We start from the raw sequence: 24,144 nt of genomic DNA, 5'->3' as shown, positions 1-24,144 counted from the left end.
CATGAACATGAAGTTTTTCCCATGCAGCATTTATATTCATCTCGTTTTCTTTCTGTTGAGACTCAGGAATCTTAATTGCTGTTTATTATAATACGACATCATTTGGGGTGGACTGATGTGACCGTATAAACTGTGAGACAGGAGAAATTGATCAACCAGATCTCTATTTTATGGTTTCTAAGGTGTCTATCTCTTCAATAGATTTGTCTCGTTACAGTGTTTTTTCATGAATGTGATGTAGCACATTAGTTTTTCAGGGATTTAATTCTCTTGATTAGCTAAAAAGACACCATGTGTTTATTTCATCTATTGCGTTAATGGATTCTCAAAATTTACTTTGTCACATTTTCTAGCAATGTTGAAGTGATAGAAAATTGCCCACCCCTCAGTATGATGTGTGATGTTATCATTGTACAACTCTTTACTGAGGCCTTTTTGTTACATTATGCAACTTGTATTTACCTTTTTAAATTCTGATGCAATAATTACTCCCTTTTCTCTTTTCTTTCCCTCTCCTGTCATTTTGTTTGCCATTCCTTCCCCTCTCTCTCTTTTTCCCCTGTAGGCGGTGGAGTCTCAAATTAGGAGTTTTGGACAGACCCCCTGCCAGTTGCTCATCGAACCACACCCCCCCAGAAGCTCAGCCATGCAAGTGGTGAGTGCTGCACATACAGTCCATGCAAACAGATACTCTATGAAACACACACACCACTAAACCTGTAATCCTTCAGTCTGAAAATACTATAATATGATATGGGTCAGCAGCCAACTGAGCTACAGTATCGACCATTGTGCTGCCTGTTTAATGCTGTCTCTGACTTCTGGTGTGCTCTGATATAAGGACTCTGCTTTTGCTTTATAAAACTCTTCTTCATTTTTGACTCGCTCTTTTCCTCCATTTACCTCCTACTTTTATCTTTGTCCATCTACAACTGTGGGAAAATAAAATCCTGGGTTTGAAAGCATCTCCTCTCTCATCATTAGAGAGGTGTGTGTGAAGGGAAAAGATCACAAGCATTTGTGCGCGTGTGTGTTTAGTAAGAGGTATGCGGGGGGAAAGGCACAGCTTTGAGCTGGAAACCTGGGTCTGAGCCAGATTGTCTACCTGAGCTAGAAGCGGTGGAGATCAGCAAAGCAGAGCAATGAACGGCAGCAGTGAAGTGACGGCTTTTTAAGGGCCAAAGGAGTGCAGTCACTGTGCCTGCTTGTGATGGGCCAAGGCCCCATGAGTCCCTATTAGTGTGGTGTCCCTGTGGCGCTGACAGCCTGCTGTAGACCACCACCCAGCGCACACATGCACTCACAGACACAAACTCAGACGATGGCTTTGAACCCGCCTTGCTCGTTCCCGAATTCCTATGAAATGTTTTATTTTTATACTCCACCACATATATTTTTCAAACATAATATTCAGACGCCATTATTCAAACACATTGCTAACCCTCCCCGCCCGTCCATATTCCTTCAAAACGCCCTGTTCTCTTTGCTTTTACATGTTCTCGCTCTCTACCGTCTCGCTCGTGCGAGTGTGTTGTCAGTGTGTCGGCATCTGCCCACGCTAGTGGTAATGATACTGTCAGTGCATCTGGTTAGCTGTCAGACACACCGGATTTGCTCAGGTCTGTTCCCGATGTTAACACTGATGTTCCTCTTCTTTACACGCAAGGAGGGAAATGGCTCCGTGTAAGAGCTGCTTAGGACAAACACTTTGTAAATGGCTCTGTATGAGCTCCTGTCTAACAGGCTGATCGGTCTATCAAGTTACTTTTTTGTTAAGACTGCATTGTAGTCAGTTTCTCCTGCTGTATATTTATAAGTAACATGCTAATTGAATTCATACATATTTTATACTTTATGACCTCAAACGATTCTTTTATTTTTATATTAGTCAGCTGACAGAAAATGAATCAACAAATATTTGAATTGATTCTTCGTTTGGGTCATTTTATCAAGAATTTACTCTTTTTCTCTGTTTTGTATCTAACGCCTAAAGATCCCGTTCAGATATGTTTTTAGACGTAAAAAATAATCGATTGTTTTTCCACAAAACGTTCAATTACTTGGTAAAATTACTATGAATCACATTTACTCCTTCCTTATTGAAAAAAAGGGAATTCATGTATATGCAAATATTTTCTATTTCAAAAGAGTGAATGTCTTCTAGTGGACAAAAGTCCGTTCTTAACCTCAGAATAAAGGTGAGCACAAACTTTCCTCTTCAAGGTATAAACAGGCTTCTAGTGTCAAACCTTGAGCATGCGTCATTCTGCACAGTGAACACACAGTTCTGAGTAAAAGGGGACTTTAACAGAGTACCTCGTCTTTTGTAACACTTTAAAAAAAAAATATTTCAGTTGAAACACATTGATGAATTCTTTCCATTTCTACTTCTCCTGCATCACTGTTTCACAAGGGATCCCTTGTCTTTTACCGAAATCTTTTCTTTTTTTAGCCGATGCTACTTAATCTCTGCTTGCTGCTATCCTGCTCAAGCGTCCTAACTTTCTCTCTGTCCTTCTTTTTCCCTCCCTCTCCCTCTGTTTTTCCCCTTGCTAACACCGACCGCTTCTCTCGTGGTTCCGTTTTTTTGCTCTTTGTCTGCCGCTCCATATCTCGGCTCTTTTCCCTCTTCTTCCCTGCGTCTCGTTGTCTGTCCCGTGTGTGCCTGAACAGTATCTTCTCCTGCAGACCCCGCTGATGTTTACGGAGCAGATGCAGCAGGATGTTATCATGGTGCTGAAGTTCCCATCCAACTCTCCTGTGACCCACGTCGCGGCCAACACTCAGCCGGGTCTCACGTCGCCTGCAATCATCACCGTCACCGCCAACCGCATCTTTGCCGTCAACAAGTGGCACGGCTTGACTGGTGAGAGTGTCTACATGCGCTCGTATTTTTGACTCTAAAAGTTGCATTTAATTGGATGAATGTGTGACTCAGTGACTCTGCATCAAATGAATCTCCAGGGTATTGCGGGTAGGTTAGAACAATCTTTTGCTCCAACAGAATCCTCATCACATTTCCTCGGTTCATCTCTCTCCTCTATACTCCGTCCAATTCACGCAAGTCAAGAATTGACCCGTCTTGTCTCGATAGGATGGACGTTGATTTGGGAGACAGCTGACTGTGTCTACTGGATAGCAGTATCAAATGTGACACATGCAGCAGCCAGCATTAGGTCCCACGTCCACCTCCATACATCAGCCTCTCACTTCACAAAACCTTATTTACCCTTATTGTCCCTTGGAAGAAAACATTAAATTTGATATCTCTGAATTTACGAGGATGAAGACTGATCGGTTTTGAGTGGAACCTCATCCATGCGCACCAAAGACCAGACTGATTAACCTAATTGGTTTAGTGAGCTGGCATAATAAACAATATGTGTGCTGGTCAGAAGTGGTTCATTAATTTAATGGAGTCTTCCTGTGGCTGTTGGAGCAGATAAGAAATAAAAATGTTAAGATGTTCGCATTGTTAATTCTTCTCAACAGGGACGCATGCCAACAATAAACATGGAAATTTGTTCATGAGCATGTCGGCAGACATTATTCACATTTTATTCTTTGCCTTTAGAGTAGATGCAGCTGATGGACGATGTGCATACTGGCATTAGTCAACTTGTTTGGTTAGAGGAATGGTTTAGGTCGGCTTCTCAAATGTTAGTTTTAACTGCTATCTGTGTAATATTTTTGTAAATTTAATATTATTGTTTTTTGCACCATTGATCTGACAAAATGAGCAATGAAAGACATTTTTCAGCATTTTATGACATTTTAAAGAATACAAAGTCTAAATTTGCAGTCCTGCTCAGAGGAGTCACATGGATTATTCTATGGAAGAAACCAGTTGGCGGGTCAGGTTAGCGTTCCGCCTCTTTTGCTCTCAACGCAGACTCTTTACCTGCATGCAAGCAAAGCACGCTCAAACGTGATTGGTTGATTCTACACAGACTACAAATGGAAACCAGAAGACTTCCGAAGCCAAACTCTTGTCCCATTGCCTACAGATTCTGTATTCATATGCAGATATCGCTTTGACGACATTAGGTTGACCAAAGAAATGCATATTGTAGCAGTTGGCATAAACAGTTATGTTCTCTGTGGCCTTGGTGGCTCTTTGACATAATTGATGTCTAATTTGCAGGAGAACTCTTGGGCCAGCGGGTGACACTGGAGACTTTATGGTTATAATTTTCAGTGTGGTTATAATGAACTGAAAGCCAGCATCTACTTCACAAGGCCACACGATTACAATATTAATCCAATCTGTCTTCTCCTTGTCAGGTCATCAGAGCTCAACGGTGCAGGACCAGCAGTACCAACTTCCTGTGGAAATTGACGCTTTGATCGGTATGCTGTCATTCATGGCTGTAGAAGGGTCCACACACATGCGTATTCTTCACACAGTGTCAGCTTACAGATGCATGAAATCATTTTATTTATTTTTTATAATTAATTTGTTTTTGTGCGGATTTGTGTATGAATCCTGCCGGCGTCTTGGTGACTCATGGCAGTCTGCAGCGGCATGTCCCTGGACAGTAGATTAGAGTTGTTTCTCAGCCCGTGCCCCAGTTCACTCCTCATGATATAGGCCCTGCTCTCACACTAAACCATTTGCATGCAAATTGGAATGCAATGAGCTGTGGCCTAGGCCGGCATTTCATCATCAACTCCCCCTCTTTCTCCCTCTCCATCGTCCCTCCCTTTCTGCATCCTCTTTGGTTTAATTTGAGCGGAGGGAAAGGACGCGTGTCAATGGAAATGAATATGAATGTGGTAATAATGTGTGATTGAGAATGCACGGCGGACGGCTGTCAGGACAATATGGGCGCCTCTCATCCTTCACGACTTGTTGATGAGCAGGAGAAGAGTGCCGAGCTGCAGTGATGTATGGGATGCACTGGTGGAGCAGGGAGAGACGAGCCACTTCTATCTGCTCCCGCCTTCGCCTCCGTCGCTTTGCTGCAGCCTCATAATCTCATGCACATCTGCAAGGAAAGGGGGGGGGGGGGGGGGGGGTGTTGTTCTGTCTCTGTGAATGTTGTGGTCACTCTTGGTCTCACCAGAGCATTTACACGCGTTTCTTTTTCTCCAAACACTTGACGACTGGAAATAACCAGGGTTTAGTCTCAATTTATCACACGTTCAGCACGTACTGGATGTCTCTCCTTCGCCTCTCCTCTCGACAGGCAGAATGAAAGAAATCTTTTTGCATCTGTATTCATACTGCATGCTTTTTATGAGAGCTTTAGTGTGTGTGTGCGTTATCTGCCCTTGAAAGTACATTTTTTAGGCTAATTTTATCCAGTAAATCTTTAATATTTTCTTTGACATTGTTGTTTTGTCCCATCTCACACTTTGTCAACGTTTCTAACACTAAAGCATGAATAATGTGTGCGTGTGTGTGTGTTTCGGGGGGAGGTAGAGGGATTTTTGTGCTTGTCAGTAATATATTTACACTGTTTGCATTCCAGGAGGAGTCTGAGCTAAACACAGTAAATTGAGGATGAGCGCTGAGCCGACTGTGGCTTTGGGAAATGTTAAAAATGGGTTGAAATATTGGTGGTAGCAGCTATGCTGGACTTTCTCAGTTTCCGTGCTCCGCAATCTTCTCCGACACCTGTTCTCCAGCGCTTATGACCCCACCAAACGAGAAATACTTCACAATGGACATATCTCTCCAGAAGAAGAGCGAAAGATACCACTTACGGAAGAGAGTGTCAATAAATTAGCTTTCTAACCAACCGGTGGCTAAATTACACAACCACGATGAGTTTGCAGTGTGTGTCCTGCCTTAAGTGCTGGGCTCCCTCTATCATTACTGTTTGACTCTCACAGAAAAAGTGAAGTCCCGTAAACTTAACATCCAAGATGTTTTATGTATTCTCTCACAAATCTTCTTTGCACTGTTCGCTGAAACTTAAGTGGCGGTGCGTTGGAGTGTGAGCTCTTATAGCTGATATATGTAAACGCTTAACTGTGTGTTGGATCATAGATTTAATATTTCTGTGCACATCTGAATATTTTCAACGTGTACCCTTTTTTTTAAAATTTGCTTTTTTCAATTTTGTACCCTCCAGCCAGTAACATGGGCAGTCATCGTCGTCAGATCTCAGACCTGCTCGATCAAAGCATTCAGATCAGCTCGCAGTGCTTCGTCATCGCAGCCGACAACCGCTTCATCTTTCTGTGCGGTTTTTGGGACAAGAGCTTCCGGGTTTACTCAACTGACTCAGGTATTGTATAATCATGGTACACCCCCCCCCCCCCCCCCCCCTCCTCCCCCTCATATCGTCAGGATCACAAAACACTGTTTGGTTTCATTAAGAACATTTATTTATAAAATGCCACATCATGTATGCATTAGCCTAGACAGAGATTCACATGCTGTAAATGTGTTCCTTCATATTTGACGTTGTCAAAATAAGGAAGCCGGTTTGTTATATCGCTGTATAATTTGGGTAAACCATATTTGGAGTCTTAATGTGCACATTTTCTCTGCCACCAAACCCTTGGCATGAGATGTTTGCTTCAATGTCTCACAGCAGATAAAAACCTAAATGCACCGGTTGAATACTTGTAATTTAAATACAGCCTCGACATCAAGCTCGCAAAGTGAAAAGAATTTAATCATTTTGTTGGAACGGAACAAATTTAACAGAAGAACTTTGTTTCTGGCACATGAGCCACATCAGGGTGTATTTTTGTACAATTTAATTCTTGCACTGATTTCCAAATCTATCGGGCGCATTGCCATGAAATTTACTGAGCACAGTCATTGTACCCAGAGGATGAACTCTTTCTCATTTAGACTCTCTACGAGCTTTCCTCTTTACCCTCGAGCTAAATTCTGAACATAAGATGTCTCCCAAGCAAATACTGCCATGAAATGTGATGAACACATTCATTCTTTTGAGTGAATAAACCTCTTGATGTTATTCAACCCCATCGCCTTTCCTCTAGCACCATCCTCAGGACAAACTTTTTTCACTCCACTACTAGTAAGGCTCTAAGAAAGACAAAAAAAAACCCTCATCAGTATGTTTTTCATTTTGTCTTGTATTATGGAGTGCAATGAGCAGCCACTAGTAGATTCTCAACACTGTAAACAACAGTCTCAGCTGTTTGCCGTGACCCAGATAGTGTGATCTGTTTACTGTACTGTGCTACATTGTATTGCAGCTGTACCAGTGGAATAGCTATAAATGTACTCAATTATTTACAACAGCAGTGCTCTTTATTTCCTCTTCTTATTTTTGCTGGTTTGGGCATGCTTGTTGGTAATTGTAGCCTCATATCTTAATATCTGAACTGCATCATTTCTTAAAGATATTTTTATTTGCAGCACAAAACTCTGTTCAGTTGTTTTGGTTCAGTAGAGTTCAGTGATTTCTTCTCGTACAGTTACTATAAAGGATGAGGGAACATCTATTGCATCAATAATGCTTTACCTCATTATACCCTATATATGTGTCTTTGCAAGTAATCCATACAGTCTCTCACTGTGGCATTGTATTTGCCTGGAGACCACTGACTTGCTCATATACTCGCAAGCACACATGCATCGCAGACGTCTTTACTCACACAGGCGCCATCAGGTCAGGGGTCCTAAATGAAAGTGTCTGAAGCTTCATCTGTGTACCCCGCTCCTCAGCTCTCCTCCTAGTACCCCGTTCAGAATCGTACATCTACACAACAGACTCCGATTCAATTTCTATAGGCCAGGGCCTCCCTCTGTCTTCAATAGAGGGAGGGAGGGAGGGACGGATGGGAGCACAGAGATGGCTCTATTGTGCGGCTGCCACCGAGGTGTGCGACTGGAACATGAACACGGTTTAATCGCACACGCTCAACAGCTGCCACCGAGGTCCCTGAAGCCCCCAGGTTAAAGAACCGAGGGGTTTTTATCAATTACAAGACTTGATTGGTACACGTGCACAAAACACATAGCCTCATACGCCTGCATGCACACACATTCAATTTAATCAGTCTGTGTGCGTATATATGTGTGTGTCTGTGAGCAGCTTGAGTGTGTGCTCAATATGAGCTGCATGGTAGCCATTATTGCTGCAGCCATCATTACTTATTTCCAGTGTTTATAAAGATGTCAAACATTGTACGTCTTTGATGTCTCTGTTCTTCTTTGCAAGTTCAGTCAGTGACCCGCCCAGTTTCATAACAACACTCATTTTTGCGGTGAGACACGCAGCTTAATTATCCGGTGGACAGTGATTTTGACACAGGCAGAAATGTCATGTGTTGCAAACTATCCACTGTTTGACTGCAGAGGTCACACCATGAGGAGCGTAATGAGTATTAGACAGCGAGACAGTGAAGCAGTGGTCTGGAAATCTGACAGCAATTAGCCTCTTTATATATATATACACATGGAGCGCACTGCATGTCCACGGGCACACACACACACACACACACAGAGTTGGAGCAAATATTTATTCTTGTCTGGGAATCAGTAGTTTTCTGATCTTGTGTGGATCTTGTAGAACTACTAGCCAAGCAGACAGATGAACAACAAACACATGGCTCCAAAGAACGAGCAATAAATTCACACTCAGCTTTTGTCATTTAACTGCAACGTGAATTTATGTGCTACATACCGAATCGTATATTGTTCAAATGTTATCTATTCATGAACGCAGCATTACTTTCTTGTTTACAGATGAATGAATGCTGATTGTTGTCGGTATATTTGTGTACTTCTGCAGGCAAACTGACTCAGATAGTGTTCGGGCATCGCGACGTGGTGACGTGTCTGGCTCGCTCCGAGTCCTACATTGGAGGAGACTGCTACGTGCTGTCGGGCTCCAGAGATGCCACCCTGCTGCTGTGGTACTGGAACGGAAAGCACAACAGCATTGGAGAGAGTCCAGGCAGTAAGTACACAGGCAAACCTGCCCGATGTGTGAGCGCACGCACACACACACACACACACACACACGGGTGTGTGTGTGTTCTCTGAGTGCTCTCTCTCCCAGACAGTTGTGACTGTGTGATTTACGGCCTCCCTCTGTAAAGTAACAACTAGTTTCGTCTGACCAGGCCAGGCCTCCTGCATACAGATTGGATTTCGCAGCACTGTTGCAGCGGGAACAGCCTTCGATAATGTGTTTGAGATTGTGTGTGAGGGGTCTGTGAGACCAGATATTCTTTGTGTGTGTGTGTGTGTGTGTGTGAGGGAGAGAATCTGTCTTTAATGTGAGTGAAAGTGTGGGCCACTTAGAGACGTTAAATGTGACGTTGGGGGTCGTCCGCCAGCACATGAAAGTTCACCACCATCCGAGGGCCACGGGGTCACACTAGTCGATAAAAGTGAAAAATGTCACGGGCCTCTCTTACGTTGCCATAACATATGGCATTAGCCACGATCAAAGCGTCGCACACACATTGCTCAGCCCTTAGTCAGCTCTGCGCTAATTTGGTCTGCTTAGATTGGCGTTCATGTTAAGTGATCCATTACAAATGGGCTGAAATTTATGACTAATTGTGATTTGGTTCATAAGCCGCATTGGTCTTTGATTTGGGAGACAGCGTAGGTTGTTCGTCACTTTCCTCACTTACATTGATGTGGGATGTTGGCATCAAGAAAAATATTTTCCTGTTCCAGCAAGTTAATTCACAGGGATTTTATGAATATTTTATAACGGAAGAATAAATACTTTTGTGAGCTAAAAACCACAAGTAAACATAAGCCCCATTTTTCATTCTCTGCTCATTTTAAATCATGTTTTTCTCTTTTTGATCACTTTCATTTGACTCAACAGAAAACAGAACCGGAACGACAACATGACAAAGTATGGTCACTTTAAATGAAGGATGTGCCATGCCGATTTTATTCTATTAGCTGACGTTTCGGCGACATTGTGACTTCTTTTGAACCGTATTGTAATCATCCTTAAAGCAGATCATTTGCATTTCCTTGTGGTAGAACAATGCATGTTGCAAGGTTACATGAGGATTCAGATGAACTGACACGACTCGTGATATCTGTACAATAACTCATGTCTTCAGGTTTAACAATCAAACTCATATTTAGAAGAATGCATGAAGGGGTGCTGTGCATGTTCTTGTAAGCATGGTTTGTTTCGGTATAGCCTCATTCGGCTCAGTGCAGTTACCACGCGGTAGCTAGAGGAGCAGACAAAGCAGTCGTCATCCGAACCCCTCACCACCACAATGTGATGCTCCATTGCCCCAGACCGCAGGAGGCTCTCCCAGACATGAAGCTCAACTGCACGCACACACACACACACACACACACACACACACGCACGCTGACTCACAAACAAAATACATAGACGGGCCACTTCACTTTATTCCTTTTCCAAAAACGAAACACTTTCAAGCTAAAGTCACGGGAATGAGAGCACATGCCTACGCACACCTTCCTTCTCATGCATAATGCCCTGTGAACATCCCACACACTTCATAAGCCCGACACAAATGCCTCTGAATGGCTGATATGCACATGTACACGTTGACCTACGCACACTCTGTTCCTGCTGCAGACAGATGTTGTTGTTGTCGTGGTGCACAGCAGCAGAGATTCCACAGACACCAGTGCCATCTGCTGGTCACAGAGAGGAAACCAGTTCAATGAGACATCTATTTAGTTATAGTATAGTAATAAGTTGCACTGTTCATGTTGTTTGAAAGGAAGTGCAAAGTCTGAAGATGAAAGTATTCTTTATCTGGAAAATCATCCGGGTTGTTTGAGAATAACTGAACACAGGCACATACTAATAGGTTTCTATTTTAATGACATTTGATGAAGTCTGGATTATCAAATGTGAAATGCTCATTACCCCCTCGTCAAATTTATTGAGGTTTAGCTTTTGAGTAACAAATATCCTAAATGACTGAACATTTGATGACAAACTAAATCTTTGATACGAAAATATTAAAACACGAGTACTCTTGCAATACTACTCTTATACATCCGCTTCTTAGCTAAAAGGATACCCAAATGCCTTGTGCGTTGCTCTTTGCTAATTTAATAAAAAGAAAAAGAAGAAGGTGAGATATCTGGCTATTTTACCAATTCTAAACGGGAATGGAGCTGTTTTTTTTTTTAATCCAGTCTCTACACACACACACACACACACACACACACACACACCTTGTCCACACATGTCTAGATAGCCGATACCCTCCTCAGTGTCCCAGCTTTAGTCATATACAGGTATAAGATTGTAATCAGATGTGGCGCTAATTCAAACCAAATGGCAGGTAGAGGCTGAAGAGGTTAACTGATACACCAATATATCAGCTTTATTGATCTACCAACATCATGCTTTAATCCAGCGGCTCGTAGGTCATGAGTTTGCTTTTAGTGACGATAAGGATGTTAGCCAGTTAACTACATGAAATGTAGATGTTTAGGCTGCCGGCCGGGTGGATCGAGCTGCACCACAGTTTGAGCGTCTGATGCGTATTTGCAAAGCGGACAGAAGTGCCGGACGTAGGGCGTTTAAACGATCAGCTGGCATTAAGAAATGTTGACGTCAGTTATTTGTACAAAGTTGTTTATTATAAATTTGACTTTATAAACCTGTTATTCTGAAACTCCTTCATAATTCAGGACTTGAACTTTGTCTCTTAAGTTGCTGAATAACATGCATACTGAATATTTTTTCTATCAGAATCAATGTATTCATTTTATTATCCTCTGTTATATTCTAGCCGCTGTCTGTACATTAGATGGTTTCGTTGATAGGAAACTTTGCTGACGGCGTCTTTATACGTGACTGGAGTTTAGCTTGTCCTCCAGTTTGCTTTTTTAAAACGGGGCTCAGTGAGCAGTATGGTCTGTGAAGTCTTTCTGCTTAATCTGATTAAGGTTTAACAGTAGCTGTGGCTTTTGGGAGAAAACCTATCGGTCTTATTGGTGAACCTGTATTGAGTTTTATGTCATAATTGAATTAAAGAGAGCGACTTCGCTTACAAACTGAACAGTTTGGCCAAGTCAGGCATTTACTGTATGAAATGAACAATATTGGAAACTATTTTACTTAAACTATATTGCTGTGAAGCCTTTGACACAATTATTTTGGAAATAGTGTCACAAAGCATTTAACCATAATCGTGTACTGACCGTCGCTGCCCTGTGTTTCTCGTTTTGGGCTGAACTTGACTTGTGACAGCAAAGAAAATGGGGTCATTGAGGTCAAGACCCCTACCAGACATGAAACCCTCATGAACCCTCACTGGTCACTGCACACACACACACACACACACACACACACACACACACACACACACACACACACACACAGCTTCTTTACACCACAGTTACATTTATTTACATGCTGTCATCCAGATCAATACTTTCACACAATGACCAAATGTTTGGCTACAAATGCAATACATCCGTCTACATTTGTTAAAGAACAATTCAATATAACGACGCAACAAACTCCATGTGAGAATGCATGCGCTCGCAGATGAAGATGACAGATGCAAAAGTAAAAGGCGATTTTGTTATGTCGCTCGCCCTGACAGCTCAAACCAAAACAAAATCACACAAACTTTGTGACTTGGAACACAGCTTACTCTCATTCCCTCTTCCTCTCTGAGTAGTGCAGGAACATCTGGATCCAGTAAAGGCAGTCGGGGGGAGAGGGTTTTAAAGATGGGGAGAGGCGGAGGGTGACAAGTGCTAGAAAGGGAGAGTGAATGAGGGTGTGTGTGTGTGTGTGTGTTCGCAGGATAACAGTCTTAAAGTCTGTGCAACAAACTGCAGTACATTCTCATATAAATATAGAAAACACATTTCCTGCCAGCTGAAATACTAATTCTATTTTGACTGTTCGTTCTACACATTATTGTTTGTCTATGATTTAATGGGGTTGTTCATAATGTTTTTGTAACTGGATTGACTGCCTTCATTTTCTAATGCTGAAGTTATTCTACAGTATTACTCAGCACTAGCTTGTGCTTTAATTTTTGTATGTTGCTCCCTCTAGTGACCAAACGTGGTACTACATTAATCCATTGGTAAACCTCTTGTTTGTGTTTTCTAGCAGAGTTTACGACACCGCGGGCCATCTTAACGGGCCATGACTGTGAAGTGACATGTGCAAGTGTGTGTGCAGAGCTGGGTCTCGTCATCAGTGGCTGCAAAGGTGAGATTGACTGTCTGTCTTTGTTAATATGTCCAAATGACATGTTTATGTTTCGCAACGAAAAGACCGATTTTAAAGAATCTCCCTTGTCTGACTGGAGTTCTCGTGTCGTCTTGTGTTGGTTCAGAGGGTCCTTGTCTGATCCATTCCATGAATGGAGACCTGCTGCGGACCCTGGAGGGCCCCGAACGCTGTGTGCGTCCCCGTCTCATCCAGTCCTCCTCCGAGGGACACTGTGTGATCTACTACGACAAGGGACAGTTTTGTCACTTCAGTGTCAACGGCAAACTGCTCGGACACATGGAGGTGGAAGACAGCATCAAGGTGAGGATATTTAATACCTGCGTGAGCGTGCATGTGAAAGTGCACGTACGCCTGCACCACGTCAGTGTCGAAAGTCCTCTCACTGATTAAAGGCTTTCTTATGGTTTGAGATGTGAGAAAGGTCGGGGTCTGCGCGCCTCGGGGCTTCACATCCTTTTTTATTCCCTTTCACACGCATGCAGCAGAGGAAATGGTCCTTTTGATCCACAGCCCTGTTGTCGGGTCAAATTGCGTCAGCGGCAGTGGTGGAGCACATTCCAGAGGAGCGGTCAGCTCTGGACACCAACACCATTAACTACCCTCCAGCGCAAGACGACACATTCCCCCGTTTCCCACATTTCCTCCCTCGTGGTTAGAGTGACACAAGATAGCAGCTACTGCCTTTGGGTTCCCGACCCTTTGTTTCCGGTTTGGCCTGGGAAATGTAAGCTAGCTCTGACAGACAGCCGCACGCCTGTTTCCTATTAAGCAAACCTCTCGTGTCCCGGCTCCTAACCCGCCGACGCAGAGCCAGAAATACAACTTGTGGAAGACGTGATTCATGAGCACATGCAGACAAATGCTGATTGATTGTATTCAAATCATAGGGCAAGTTGTAAGTGTTCAGGTTGCAGAATGCTTTATTGTGTCTTGAACAGAAACTAATGGTGGCGTTAGATGCTGGTAGAGTTTCCCAGAGTTCCTTTTGAAGCAGTGAAGCTGTGGCTTGGGAACAGTGTGGGCCACTGCCGGCCTTTGTCAGCTCTCTTCTGCTGTTGTAAATTCCAGCCATGTCAGATGGCATTAGGAAAATCCTAACATCTCGGAGTGAGGCTGTGAGAGGCTCTACCCCCCCTCCCCCCCTGGTTTGAGAACAGTATTTAGTCCACCCATACATACCAGAATCAATCTTCCCAGCCCTCAGAGCCTCTGCGCGGTATGACTCCAGGATAAATAAGTGTTTGTCCCGGCCTGCAGTGTCCACTTAGAAAGAGAGAGAATATTTTCACTGTGAATTTATAAGGGTCTTGAGTCGGAGGTTAGATGACAGGCTAACAGTCGGCATCCTAGTCTAATAGCAGAATCGAGTGACAGAGGCCATACTGAATGGATTACAGTCTTTTAAGTACTCGTATAACTCAGGCAGTGTAACCATTCCAGCAGTTTCTTCACTGCCGTCGTAACGGGGGGATTAACGGCACCATAAATTCAACTTTTTTACCTTCCCCTGTCTCAGAATCCACCCACTGTTCCCCCAAAAGAAGCAGGAGATATGGGCATTAAACGTGCATGCGTTTCTGCTGGAGTCATTTTTTTAGTCATCCGAGCCCGGGTAGACATCTTAGGTCCCGCAGAGCCGTCGGCCATCTTGTTTGGCCGCCCAGTGGCAGAGGCCTGATTTATAATGTCTGTCTGCAGCCTCCTACCTGGCCTGGCTGACATGTCTGCCAGCTCTCCTGCCTCCTGCTGAGCTTCAGTAAGGTCATGGACTCCATTAGTAGAGACGCAGGTACATTAATACAGCACTGTCGCTGGTAAATAGCTCTGATGTTCCTTTCTTCTATTATTGTGGAGTATGTCATCTGTTTATGCAGAATATTGCTTCGACACAACAAGATGAGACTGCTGGTTGAATCGAATATAAAGCTGCACCAGTGAATATTTTCATATTAAGAGGATTAAATGACTGCATGTAACGTAAACGGGGTTGCTGGGGGGGGGTGATTCCGTGATTCTGTCTCAGTGCGTCGATCATGATTGGCTGAATTAAGCATTATCTTTGTCGCTGTTGTCAGATTAACTCCGACTGTTGATACACAAGACAATTACCATCCACACAAACAGCCGTGCTCCGTTCCCACCCATCTTGCGCGATGATCTAACGCGGTAATTATGCTGGAATGATTCTCGAGGCCTCCCGCCAGCATGGACGTCATTGTGTGCCTGTCTGTGCGAGCGCCTTCACATGCACGTCTTGTGCCTTTCTTAAGCGATGATGAGAAACAGAGCTCCTATAATTCAGTGCGGTCGGAAATTCCACAAATGCGTCTTATACAAAACATTTGCCTAATTTAGGCTGTAATCGTTCTACTTTCATCCACCGCGTACTGCTCTTGAAGGGTTATTTATGTTTTCCTTACAGAGTCAAGTTCCCGAAAATCACTTGTTTCAACTTCAGATCTGAAGTTTAAGTTTCATTTTCCCGTTTAAAGCGAGCCTGATTCAACACACATGCTGCTGATGATTAAAGTGTCTCACTGCAGAGCGGCGGACGAATTCTGTGTCATAAAAACCACAAGCGAGTAAAGCTCTAAATTAGAACTCCCATTCTGCCTCGTCATTTCATCGGCTACGGATGCTTGCTGACTGTTTCAGTTGCAGCTTCCACTATGCACTGCGCCCATAATACACTCCAACACGAGACGTGATTTGTGTACGCCCGAGTCCCGGGGGGACCATTCAGCTGTTACAGTTTGCAGGAAAAGCAGATGAGACGAGTAAATCTCCGAGGCCTCGCTGTGGGGAGCCATCTTTGTTGCCAGTCAGGGTCTGTGTACAGAAAGCCCCAAAGGATGGCGGTGCTGACCTGGGATCTTTTGTCGGATCACATGACCTCGCAGTATGAGCTTTACTTTGACATAAGAGATAAACTGGTCCCAGATCACCAGTCCTATTCAGAGGCTATTTATGCACGTGGTTCCAGGCAGAATAGCTTCGCTGCTCCAGTTATTTTGAGCATTGAAGGACGGGTAATAGATGATCAAAAAAGTCTGGCAAAGTCACCTCACATTGTACAATAGACTTTGTAAAACTATGTCCGATCTGGCTCAGAGGTAGAGCGAGTTGTCCTCTACTCTGAGCTCCTCCAGTCTGCATGTGGAGTCCTTGGGCATGATACTGGACCTCAATTTGCTCCCGGAGGCTGCGCTGTGCTGCTTCATGTGCAATAGATAAGATCCTGATGAGCAGATGGCACCGCGCATGGCAGCCATCAGTGTGTGTGACTGTGTGTACAGCGCCTTGAGTACACTTTGTAAGTCCAGTTACCATTTATCTGACACATTACTGTAAAAGCTGTAATGATTGGAACGTCCCAAAACCAAAGAGTGAACACAATGAAAAATGCTTTTCTTTTCGGTCTTTGCCAGGCCATGTATCTCAGTCGGGACGGCCAGTACCTGCTGACAGGCGGCGATGGAGGTGTGGTGTCAGTCTGGCAGGTCCACGACCTCAAACAGCTGTTCACCTACCCAGGCTGTGACGCGGGAATCCGCTCCATGACCATGTCACATGACCAAAGGTAACGACACCTACACACACTGAATGCAGAGCCCAGCCAGAAGAAAATAAAGAAATCACTTTAGTAATCATGTAGCAAAAGGTACTTGTATTTATTTAGAGCCGATTGATGATATTATCATCAAAATGTTTATTGATTAATTTCTTTAAAATAAATACTTTATACTCGCTGTACGTTGCTTCTTAGAATATCTGTATAATTGGGTTGGTTGAGCCAAACTAGTTATTGGCAGTAATTATGATAAACATTGTCCTCGATTTCTTCATTTTTTACAATTAATCAATTATATGTAAAAAGAAAAGAAAAAAACCAATTACTGGATTATGAAAACAGTTTGTTGGCTGTTATAGGATTATTCATATTTTTTCTGGTGTATTAATTACTTGCTGTAGCTTTATGACATATTTAAAAGCTGATCATGTCTTAAAAAGCTGATCATGTCTTAAATGTGTAAATTCGTGACCTGAAGTAACTGTAGATGTCAGATGAGTATAGTGGAGTGAAAAATATTAATATTAAGTACAGTGCTAGAGTTGGTTGAACAAAATGTTACACCTGAGATTTCTCCAATTCAATAGAATTTTTAAGTAAATAAAACAAACATAACCTGCTGATGTTCCCTCCTAACTCCTCAGGTGCATCATAACCGGCATGGCGTCTGGAAGTATCGTGCTCTTCTACAACGACTTCAACAGATGGCACCACGAGTACCAGACCCGGTACTGAGCGGACAACAGCAGCGACTTGACGAAGATCCAAACAGTTGCAAGTGTGAACTCTTATCAAAGGCACTATTCTGAATGTATCTCAATAAAACTGTCCTGTTATAATAAAAATCAAAAAAACACTGAACTATTTTTAAAAAGGGCATTGCTATATTTTGTAGATCAGATAGAAATCTTTCATATCAATCACAGGGTGTAGGTTGTGTTACTGTACGGTTAAAAACAGATCTATTTTTAGCTGTAAGAGTCTATTTTCGTCTCCTCCGGAAAACAAACGCAGGACTTGTGGGGAGCTTGTGAGAACCTTTCTCTTGACTTAAAAATCCAAATATGTGTATTTTAGGGCGAGTGATTTATTTTTATTTTTTTTCCTGTAGGTGTGTGTGGGGAATTATTACGCTATCATTTACTTTTAACATGCTTTTTGACAAGAAAGTTGGTAGATAGGAATTGTTTGAATAAATATTAATTGTATTGGACACAAGGATAAACAAAGAGGGAATATAAATATATAAATATATATTCTGTTTAATTGTACTCCATATTTAAAATTTCCTTTCCCTCTGTACTTCTATGTATGGCTCACTACTCTTATACAACATATCAGTGAAGAACTATTGCGTTATCATTTAATACTTCAAACATCGATGAACACAAAACTTCCCTCTGTGATGTTAAAGATGAGCTTCATGTAAAGGACGATGTCAAATTTCTTTCCCAAATGACTATCGTCTGTGATGGAAAGACTGAGTGTATGAGATCGCGTCATTCCAAGTGCCCAATGACGGGAAGGACTTAGTCTCTGGTTCTCTCTTCTTTTCATCACAGGATGAGTGATTACGTTGATGTGATTCAGTGATAAAACTGCATATTCCTTTTGATCCTCACTAAAATAAACGTCCACTTGTATCTCTTGATTTTGGGGTAAATATTCCTTTAAAGTTTGTGGTTTGAATCTCCGGTTATATGAGAACTACCGGTATCTATCAACCAATGTTTTTTTTTTGTGTGCTGACTTCTTACAATAAAATGGAATTTTATAACTTGAATTGTCCGTATGAGTGAATTTCTTACTAAGAATAACTGACTCCATAGCACCCTCTAGTGGCCAACTGCTTGTTCCACACGTTTGAAGTCTATTGTATATTTGCTGTCATTCTGTTTCTAAACAGTACGATATTAAAAGCAGCCACTCTATGCATCATACAACCATTGCTCTAGTTTGACACAGATGATTAAACTGCTGTAAACTTGTCTTTTCATCCATGTTTTCCATTACAAACTGCATATGAAAGTTTACTTTTAACAAAGGTTTTGTTGTACAGGGAGGCATGCAGCTTTTAGAGGGAAATGTAATCAGTAAAACCTAACACTAGCTTGGTTAAATGCTGTGGAGTTCACAACAATACAAATCACTTATAACTTATTTCTAAGATGCTCAAGCTGGCTTTGATAAAGGCATTAAGCCATGAGCAGTAGCTAGTGGTTAGGCACAAACGCATAACATACAATAAAATAGAACTTTTTTAATCCGGTAGGAAATTCTTGTGCAATAATTTAATAAATACAATTGCGAAAAGACAAATGAAAACTACAACAACAAAGGTTAAATACAAAGTATAAGTAATACTAGCACCAGTGCCTAACAGAAACTAAGAATAAGTAATATTGAGTGTCTATAGGATATAAATATTTCATAGAAAAGCATGTAATAAAAAATGTACTAAAGTAATTGATCATTACAAAGTCAAGAAAGTCATAGTTTAGTGTCATGAACACTAAAAAAGTTATTTTATAGTATGTAATTAAAGTCAAAGTATGTCAAAAAAAGGAATTGAAGTAGGTCATAAAGAACTCATGAAGTTGTAGCATAGGATTTAAAAATAATGATGAATAAGCAGTAGAATACTATTTCATAAAAAAACAATAGTGCTGCATACAAATGTCATAGTATCGTATCCGATGAAAAAAGGCCATCGTTATTTGCCTGTGCCCCTTCCTTTCATCATAGTGTAGTATGTCACAAAAAATCATCGTATAATTGATAAACATGTCGATGTATAGGACGTCACAAAAAGGTCATGGTCTGTCATAAGAAGTCGTAGTTGTCACGGTTGAACATGCTGGGAGCAGGGTAAGGACAGACAGACCAGCAGGCAGACGCAAAGGAAATACTTCATGCAAAATGCTGAGAATGCAGGGGTCCAAACATGCAGGACGGGTAACGGCAGACAGGGTAACGGCAGGACGGGTAATGGCAGACAGGGTAACGGCAGGACGGGTAACGGCAGGACGGGTAACGGCAGGACGGGTAACGGCAGACAGGGTAACGGCAGGACGGGTAACGGCAGGACGGGTAACGGCAGACAGGGTAACGGCAGACAGGGTAACGGCAGACAGGGTAACGGCAGACAGGGTAACGGCAGACAGGGTAACTGCAGACAGGGTAACTGCAGACAGGGTAACGGCAGGACAGGTAACGGCAGACAGGGTAACGGCAGACAGGGTAACGGCAGGACGGGTAACTGCAGACAGGGTAACGGCAGACAGGGTAACGGCAGACAGGGTAACGGCAGACAGGGTAACGGCAGGACGGGTAACTGCAGACAGGGTAACGGCAGACAGGGTAACGGCAGACAGGGTAACGGCAGACAGGGTAACGGCAGACAGGGTAACGGCAGGACGGGTAACTGCAGACAGGGTAACGGCAGACAGGGTAACGGCAGACAGGGTAACGGCAGACAGGGTAACGGCAGACAGGGTAACGGCAGACAGGGTAACGGCAGACAGGGTAACGGCAGACAGGGTAACGGCAGGACGGGTAACGGCAGACAGGGTAACGGCAGACAGGGTAACGGCAGACAGGGTAACGGCAGGACGGGTAACTGCAGACAGGGTAACGGCAGACAGGGTAACGGCAGACAGGGTAACGGCAGGACGGGTAACGGCAGGACGGGTAACGGCAGACAGGGTAACGGCAGACAGGGTAACGGCAGACAGGGTAACGGCAGACAGGGTAACGGCAGACGGGTAACGGCAGGACGGGTAACGGCAGACAGGGTAACGGCAGGACGGGTAACGGCAGACAGGGTAACGGCAGGACGGGTAACGGCAGACCGGTAACGGCAGACCGGGTAACGGCAGACGGGGAACAGCAGGACAGGTAACGGCAAACTCAATGCAGCAACCAAAGATAAAACGCAAACAAACCAAGCCAAAAGTAACTTGGGAGGTATAATATAACATACTATTACTTTAACATGACTTTTTTTCTAAATACTTTAATGTGATTTTTTAATGACTTCAAAATACTGTAAGATGACTTTCTTTTCTTTCATATATGACCTTTTTATTACTTTTTTCATGACTTCTTTGCACATACTCTACAATTACTTTGTTTTGACTTTTTTTTAGACATACAATACTCCGACTTTTTCCACATCATATACTATGACTTTTTCAAAACACTCAATACTATTGCCATCACTATCATATACTATTTTCGACATGGTATACGATGACTTTTATCAACATACTATAATAGAACTTTTGTCAACATACTATAACATGACTTTTTTTGACATAGTATACTATAACTTTTTTCAACATGCTATACTATGATTTGTTTATGATTTTTTTATGACTTTTTTGCACACATACTCAAGACCTTTTTGTACAAGGACTTTCTATAATTTGTTTTGACAGACTATAACGGCTTTTTCATGACGATTTTCTCTAATTTGACTTTTTTACTATAATATAACAGTTTTCTAAATTACATACAATTTATGTTTCCTGACTTTTTTCAACATACTATAATATGACTTGTTTATGACTTTTTTTGACACACTATACTAGGACTTTTTTATAATTTGTTTCCGACATACTATAAAATTACTTTTTTCAACACACTATACTAGGACTATTAGGCGAATACATTTTTCATGACATACTAATCATAAAAGCTTCATAAAAAAGTAATTGTATACTCTGTCGAAAATGATCGTAACACTGTCAAAGTATTGTAAGTCATAAACGATCAAAAGTAAACATGATATATACATATATCATGTCATGAATAAATCATGAAAACATTAAATGTTCAGTAAACAGCAGGTTTAAGATGTCATTGGACACTAAAATGGCAATGTGACAGAAGCCTGGAGAGTTGCAGTTAAAGGGACTTATCTTGATGAATGCCCGAAGTTAAGGAGGCCTCAAACTGGTCCAAGCTGCAGCAGAACACGATTCATTTTCCACCACCTGCTCCCGGGATCAGCACATCTCCAGTAAAGCTCCGTGTGTTCAGTCGGTTCATGGGTCCTTGCTGCGCCGATTTAGTTCGGTCTCAGTCAACATTTTTGTATTTTGAGCTCAACAGGTCCAGAACCCCATTAAAAACTCTCACTCCTCTCTTGGTTCTGCTCTATGCAGCTTTGGTTAGTTGATTGGTTTTTTCCTTCCCCCAGCTCACAGGTGCGTCTCATTTAATGCCTCTCTTTCCCCACCTTCCTGTCAGGCTGTTAAAGGGCTATTCTGTGTATTTCTGCTCCGCTACAACGCACAGAAAATGATCACTAACAAATATTCATTTGAAGTCTTTATTGCATGTTTCTAAACAGTAGGACATTAAAAGCAGCCACTCAATGCACAATAAAGAACATTGCTCCAGTATGACACAGATGATGAACCGGTTTTAAAACATTTCATACAAATTCCCTTCGCAAACTGCGGATCAAAGTATACTTTTAAACAAGAGGAAGCTAAATGATATAATGTACCAACTTTAATCAACCGACTTCGTGCACGTGTGAGGGTTTCGACTATCAGGGAGGCAGGAAGTGAAACGGAGTATGCATGCATGCAGCAGGAAGTCCTGAAGAGGCATGTTGACTGAGCCCTACACAGCTGGGACAAATGCTGCGGAGTTTATAACAGAATTGCACAAAACAAAAACAAATCACTTGACTTATTTACAGGACGCAAAACATTGAGTCCCATTTTTCAGTCAAGTGGGTTTTGATAAAGGCATCATTAAGCGATGAGCTGTCAGCTGGTGGTCCGGCACAAACCCGTCACACAATCATTCATATGAATGCAACAGATCAAAGACCATTGCTGTGTTGACTCGTTTCATGCAAACCGCAGTGTAGGATTTTAAGTGGGAGTTAATTCTAAGTGAATGTGTTTTTTCTGTGCATTACTGCATTCACAGCAGAAAGCAGTTCAGTTTAAAAAACAATTGCAGTCCTTTAGAAACAAACCTGCAACTTGGTTTCATGTCTGTTCGATCTATTCGCTCCATTTCTTATGTCGAGCAGTCGTCCCAGACTTTGAGGGCCATTAACTGCTCAGACACGCAAAAACATAAACAAACCTTCAAGTGGACGACTAAGGTTCTTCACACTACGTGTGTACTAAAGTGTTCACATCAAATAATACATATGAACAGTATTTGGATTAATGTGTCAGCATCTGTCAGTTTCAGTGGGTGCACAAAACAATCGACCTAAATACCTATGAGATGCGTTTTATCTGAAATAACTGTTCCTACCAGAATACAATGAAGTTGACAAAATAAGTGAAATAAAATATAAGCTTTCTGCATGGCGAAATAACAGGAGCAGTGGTTCCAACCCTGAGGGTCTGCTGATCAACAGGACAGCAAGGAAGGAAAAACACACTCCTGCTACAACACTTTGTGTAGATTATACTGTTTTTCCCGGTTTCTTTTTCTCCTGATATTTGCTTTGTGCTTTTGAATTGACAGATAATTCCATATCTTATTAAATGTTATTTAACTGCACACAAACGCATAGAACCTCCAAGTAGAGATTCTTTGTTAGGTATTATCTTTACTTTGTCAACCCACTGTACTGTGGAGGAACACTCACTTCACAGTAAACTGCAGGTTACCATTGGGATGACTGTGGTCACAGAACATACTGATCGCAGCATCAGCTGGATTACAGGTAGCTAGGCTGGCAAGTTCAGATATTTGATATGCTGCTTCTATGTATTATGGACCTAGTGTCTCTGCTAAAGCAAAAGGAGTTCACAATGGCGTGTGCGAGTGATGGATAACTATTTACAAAAGAGCCACAGCCAGTCAAAATGGGATAATAAATACAATATTTCACATTAAGGTGATGCAGTAATGCAGGACTACTAAAGACAAACAACTCATTCAGATGCATTCAGTTCACTCCCTTTCTACACATCCTCTAATAATAAATACAAATATACATATACAAGCGACAAATTCTTTGAAAACAACTTGTATCCTCAGTCTCTGGAAATGAGTGGGATGAGAGTGAGATAAAAACATGGACGCAGCCGTCACTGGCTCAGTTTACAGCTACTGGAAAGGCTCAAGATGGAGTTTTAACCTCCTCATCTAACGATTTCTGACACATGAATGTAAAGAGAAGGAGTGAGGTGTGAAATTGGCATCAAAATTGCCATTTAAATCTTCTCCATCAGCTCTTCAGCAGGTAGAGGGCTGGCAGAAGGAGAAGCAATGGGAGAGGGTGGGGTTGTGGATCTGGGAGGTGTAGAGGGGGGAGAGGGAAACAGGGTTGGATGAATGGGTGATGGAAAGGGAGGTTCTTGTTTGGGTGGGGAGGAGAACGGGAAGAATATGACCGGTTTGATGGGGGAGACTGGGGAAGGAGAA

General features: G+C 42.4%; 2 protein-coding genes across 2 annotated transcripts in view; one reads left to right on the top strand and one right to left on the bottom strand.

Annotated features, from left to right (window-relative positions):
- The window catches only part of lrba (LPS-responsive vesicle trafficking, beach and anchor containing), a 170,130-nt gene extending 151,613 nt beyond the window's left edge, over positions 1-18,517 (top strand). The window contains exons 48-56 of the mRNA XM_079278784.1: positions 566-655; positions 2,689-2,866; positions 4,285-4,350; positions 6,081-6,236; positions 8,724-8,891; positions 13,038-13,139; positions 13,267-13,463; positions 16,592-16,743; positions 17,379-18,517. Of these exons, the coding sequence (XP_079134910.1) occupies positions 566-655; positions 2,689-2,866; positions 4,285-4,350; positions 6,081-6,236; positions 8,724-8,891; positions 13,038-13,139; positions 13,267-13,463; positions 16,592-16,743; positions 17,379-17,469 (1,200 nt within the window). The 3' untranslated portion in view covers positions 17,470-18,517. The remainder of the gene's footprint in view (positions 1-565; positions 656-2,688; positions 2,867-4,284; positions 4,351-6,080; positions 6,237-8,723; positions 8,892-13,037; positions 13,140-13,266; positions 13,464-16,591; positions 16,744-17,378) is intronic.
- Positions 18,518-22,080: 3,563 nt separating this feature from the next.
- The window catches only part of dclk2a (doublecortin-like kinase 2a), a 33,513-nt gene continuing 31,449 nt past the window's right edge, over positions 22,081-24,144 (bottom strand). Inside the window, exon 17 of the mRNA XM_079278781.1 lies at positions 22,081-24,012. Coding sequence (XP_079134907.1) covers positions 23,956-24,012 — 57 coding nt within the window. The 3' untranslated portion in view covers positions 22,081-23,955. The remainder of the gene's footprint in view (positions 24,013-24,144) is intronic.

Source organism: Melanostigma gelatinosum (assembly GCF_949748355.1).
Source record: "Melanostigma gelatinosum genome assembly, chromosome: 11".
Lineage (NCBI taxonomy): Eukaryota > Metazoa > Chordata > Actinopteri > Perciformes > Zoarcidae > Melanostigma > Melanostigma gelatinosum.
Note: the sequence above shows the minus strand (reverse complement) of the source record. Positions and strands in the feature narration are given on the sequence as shown.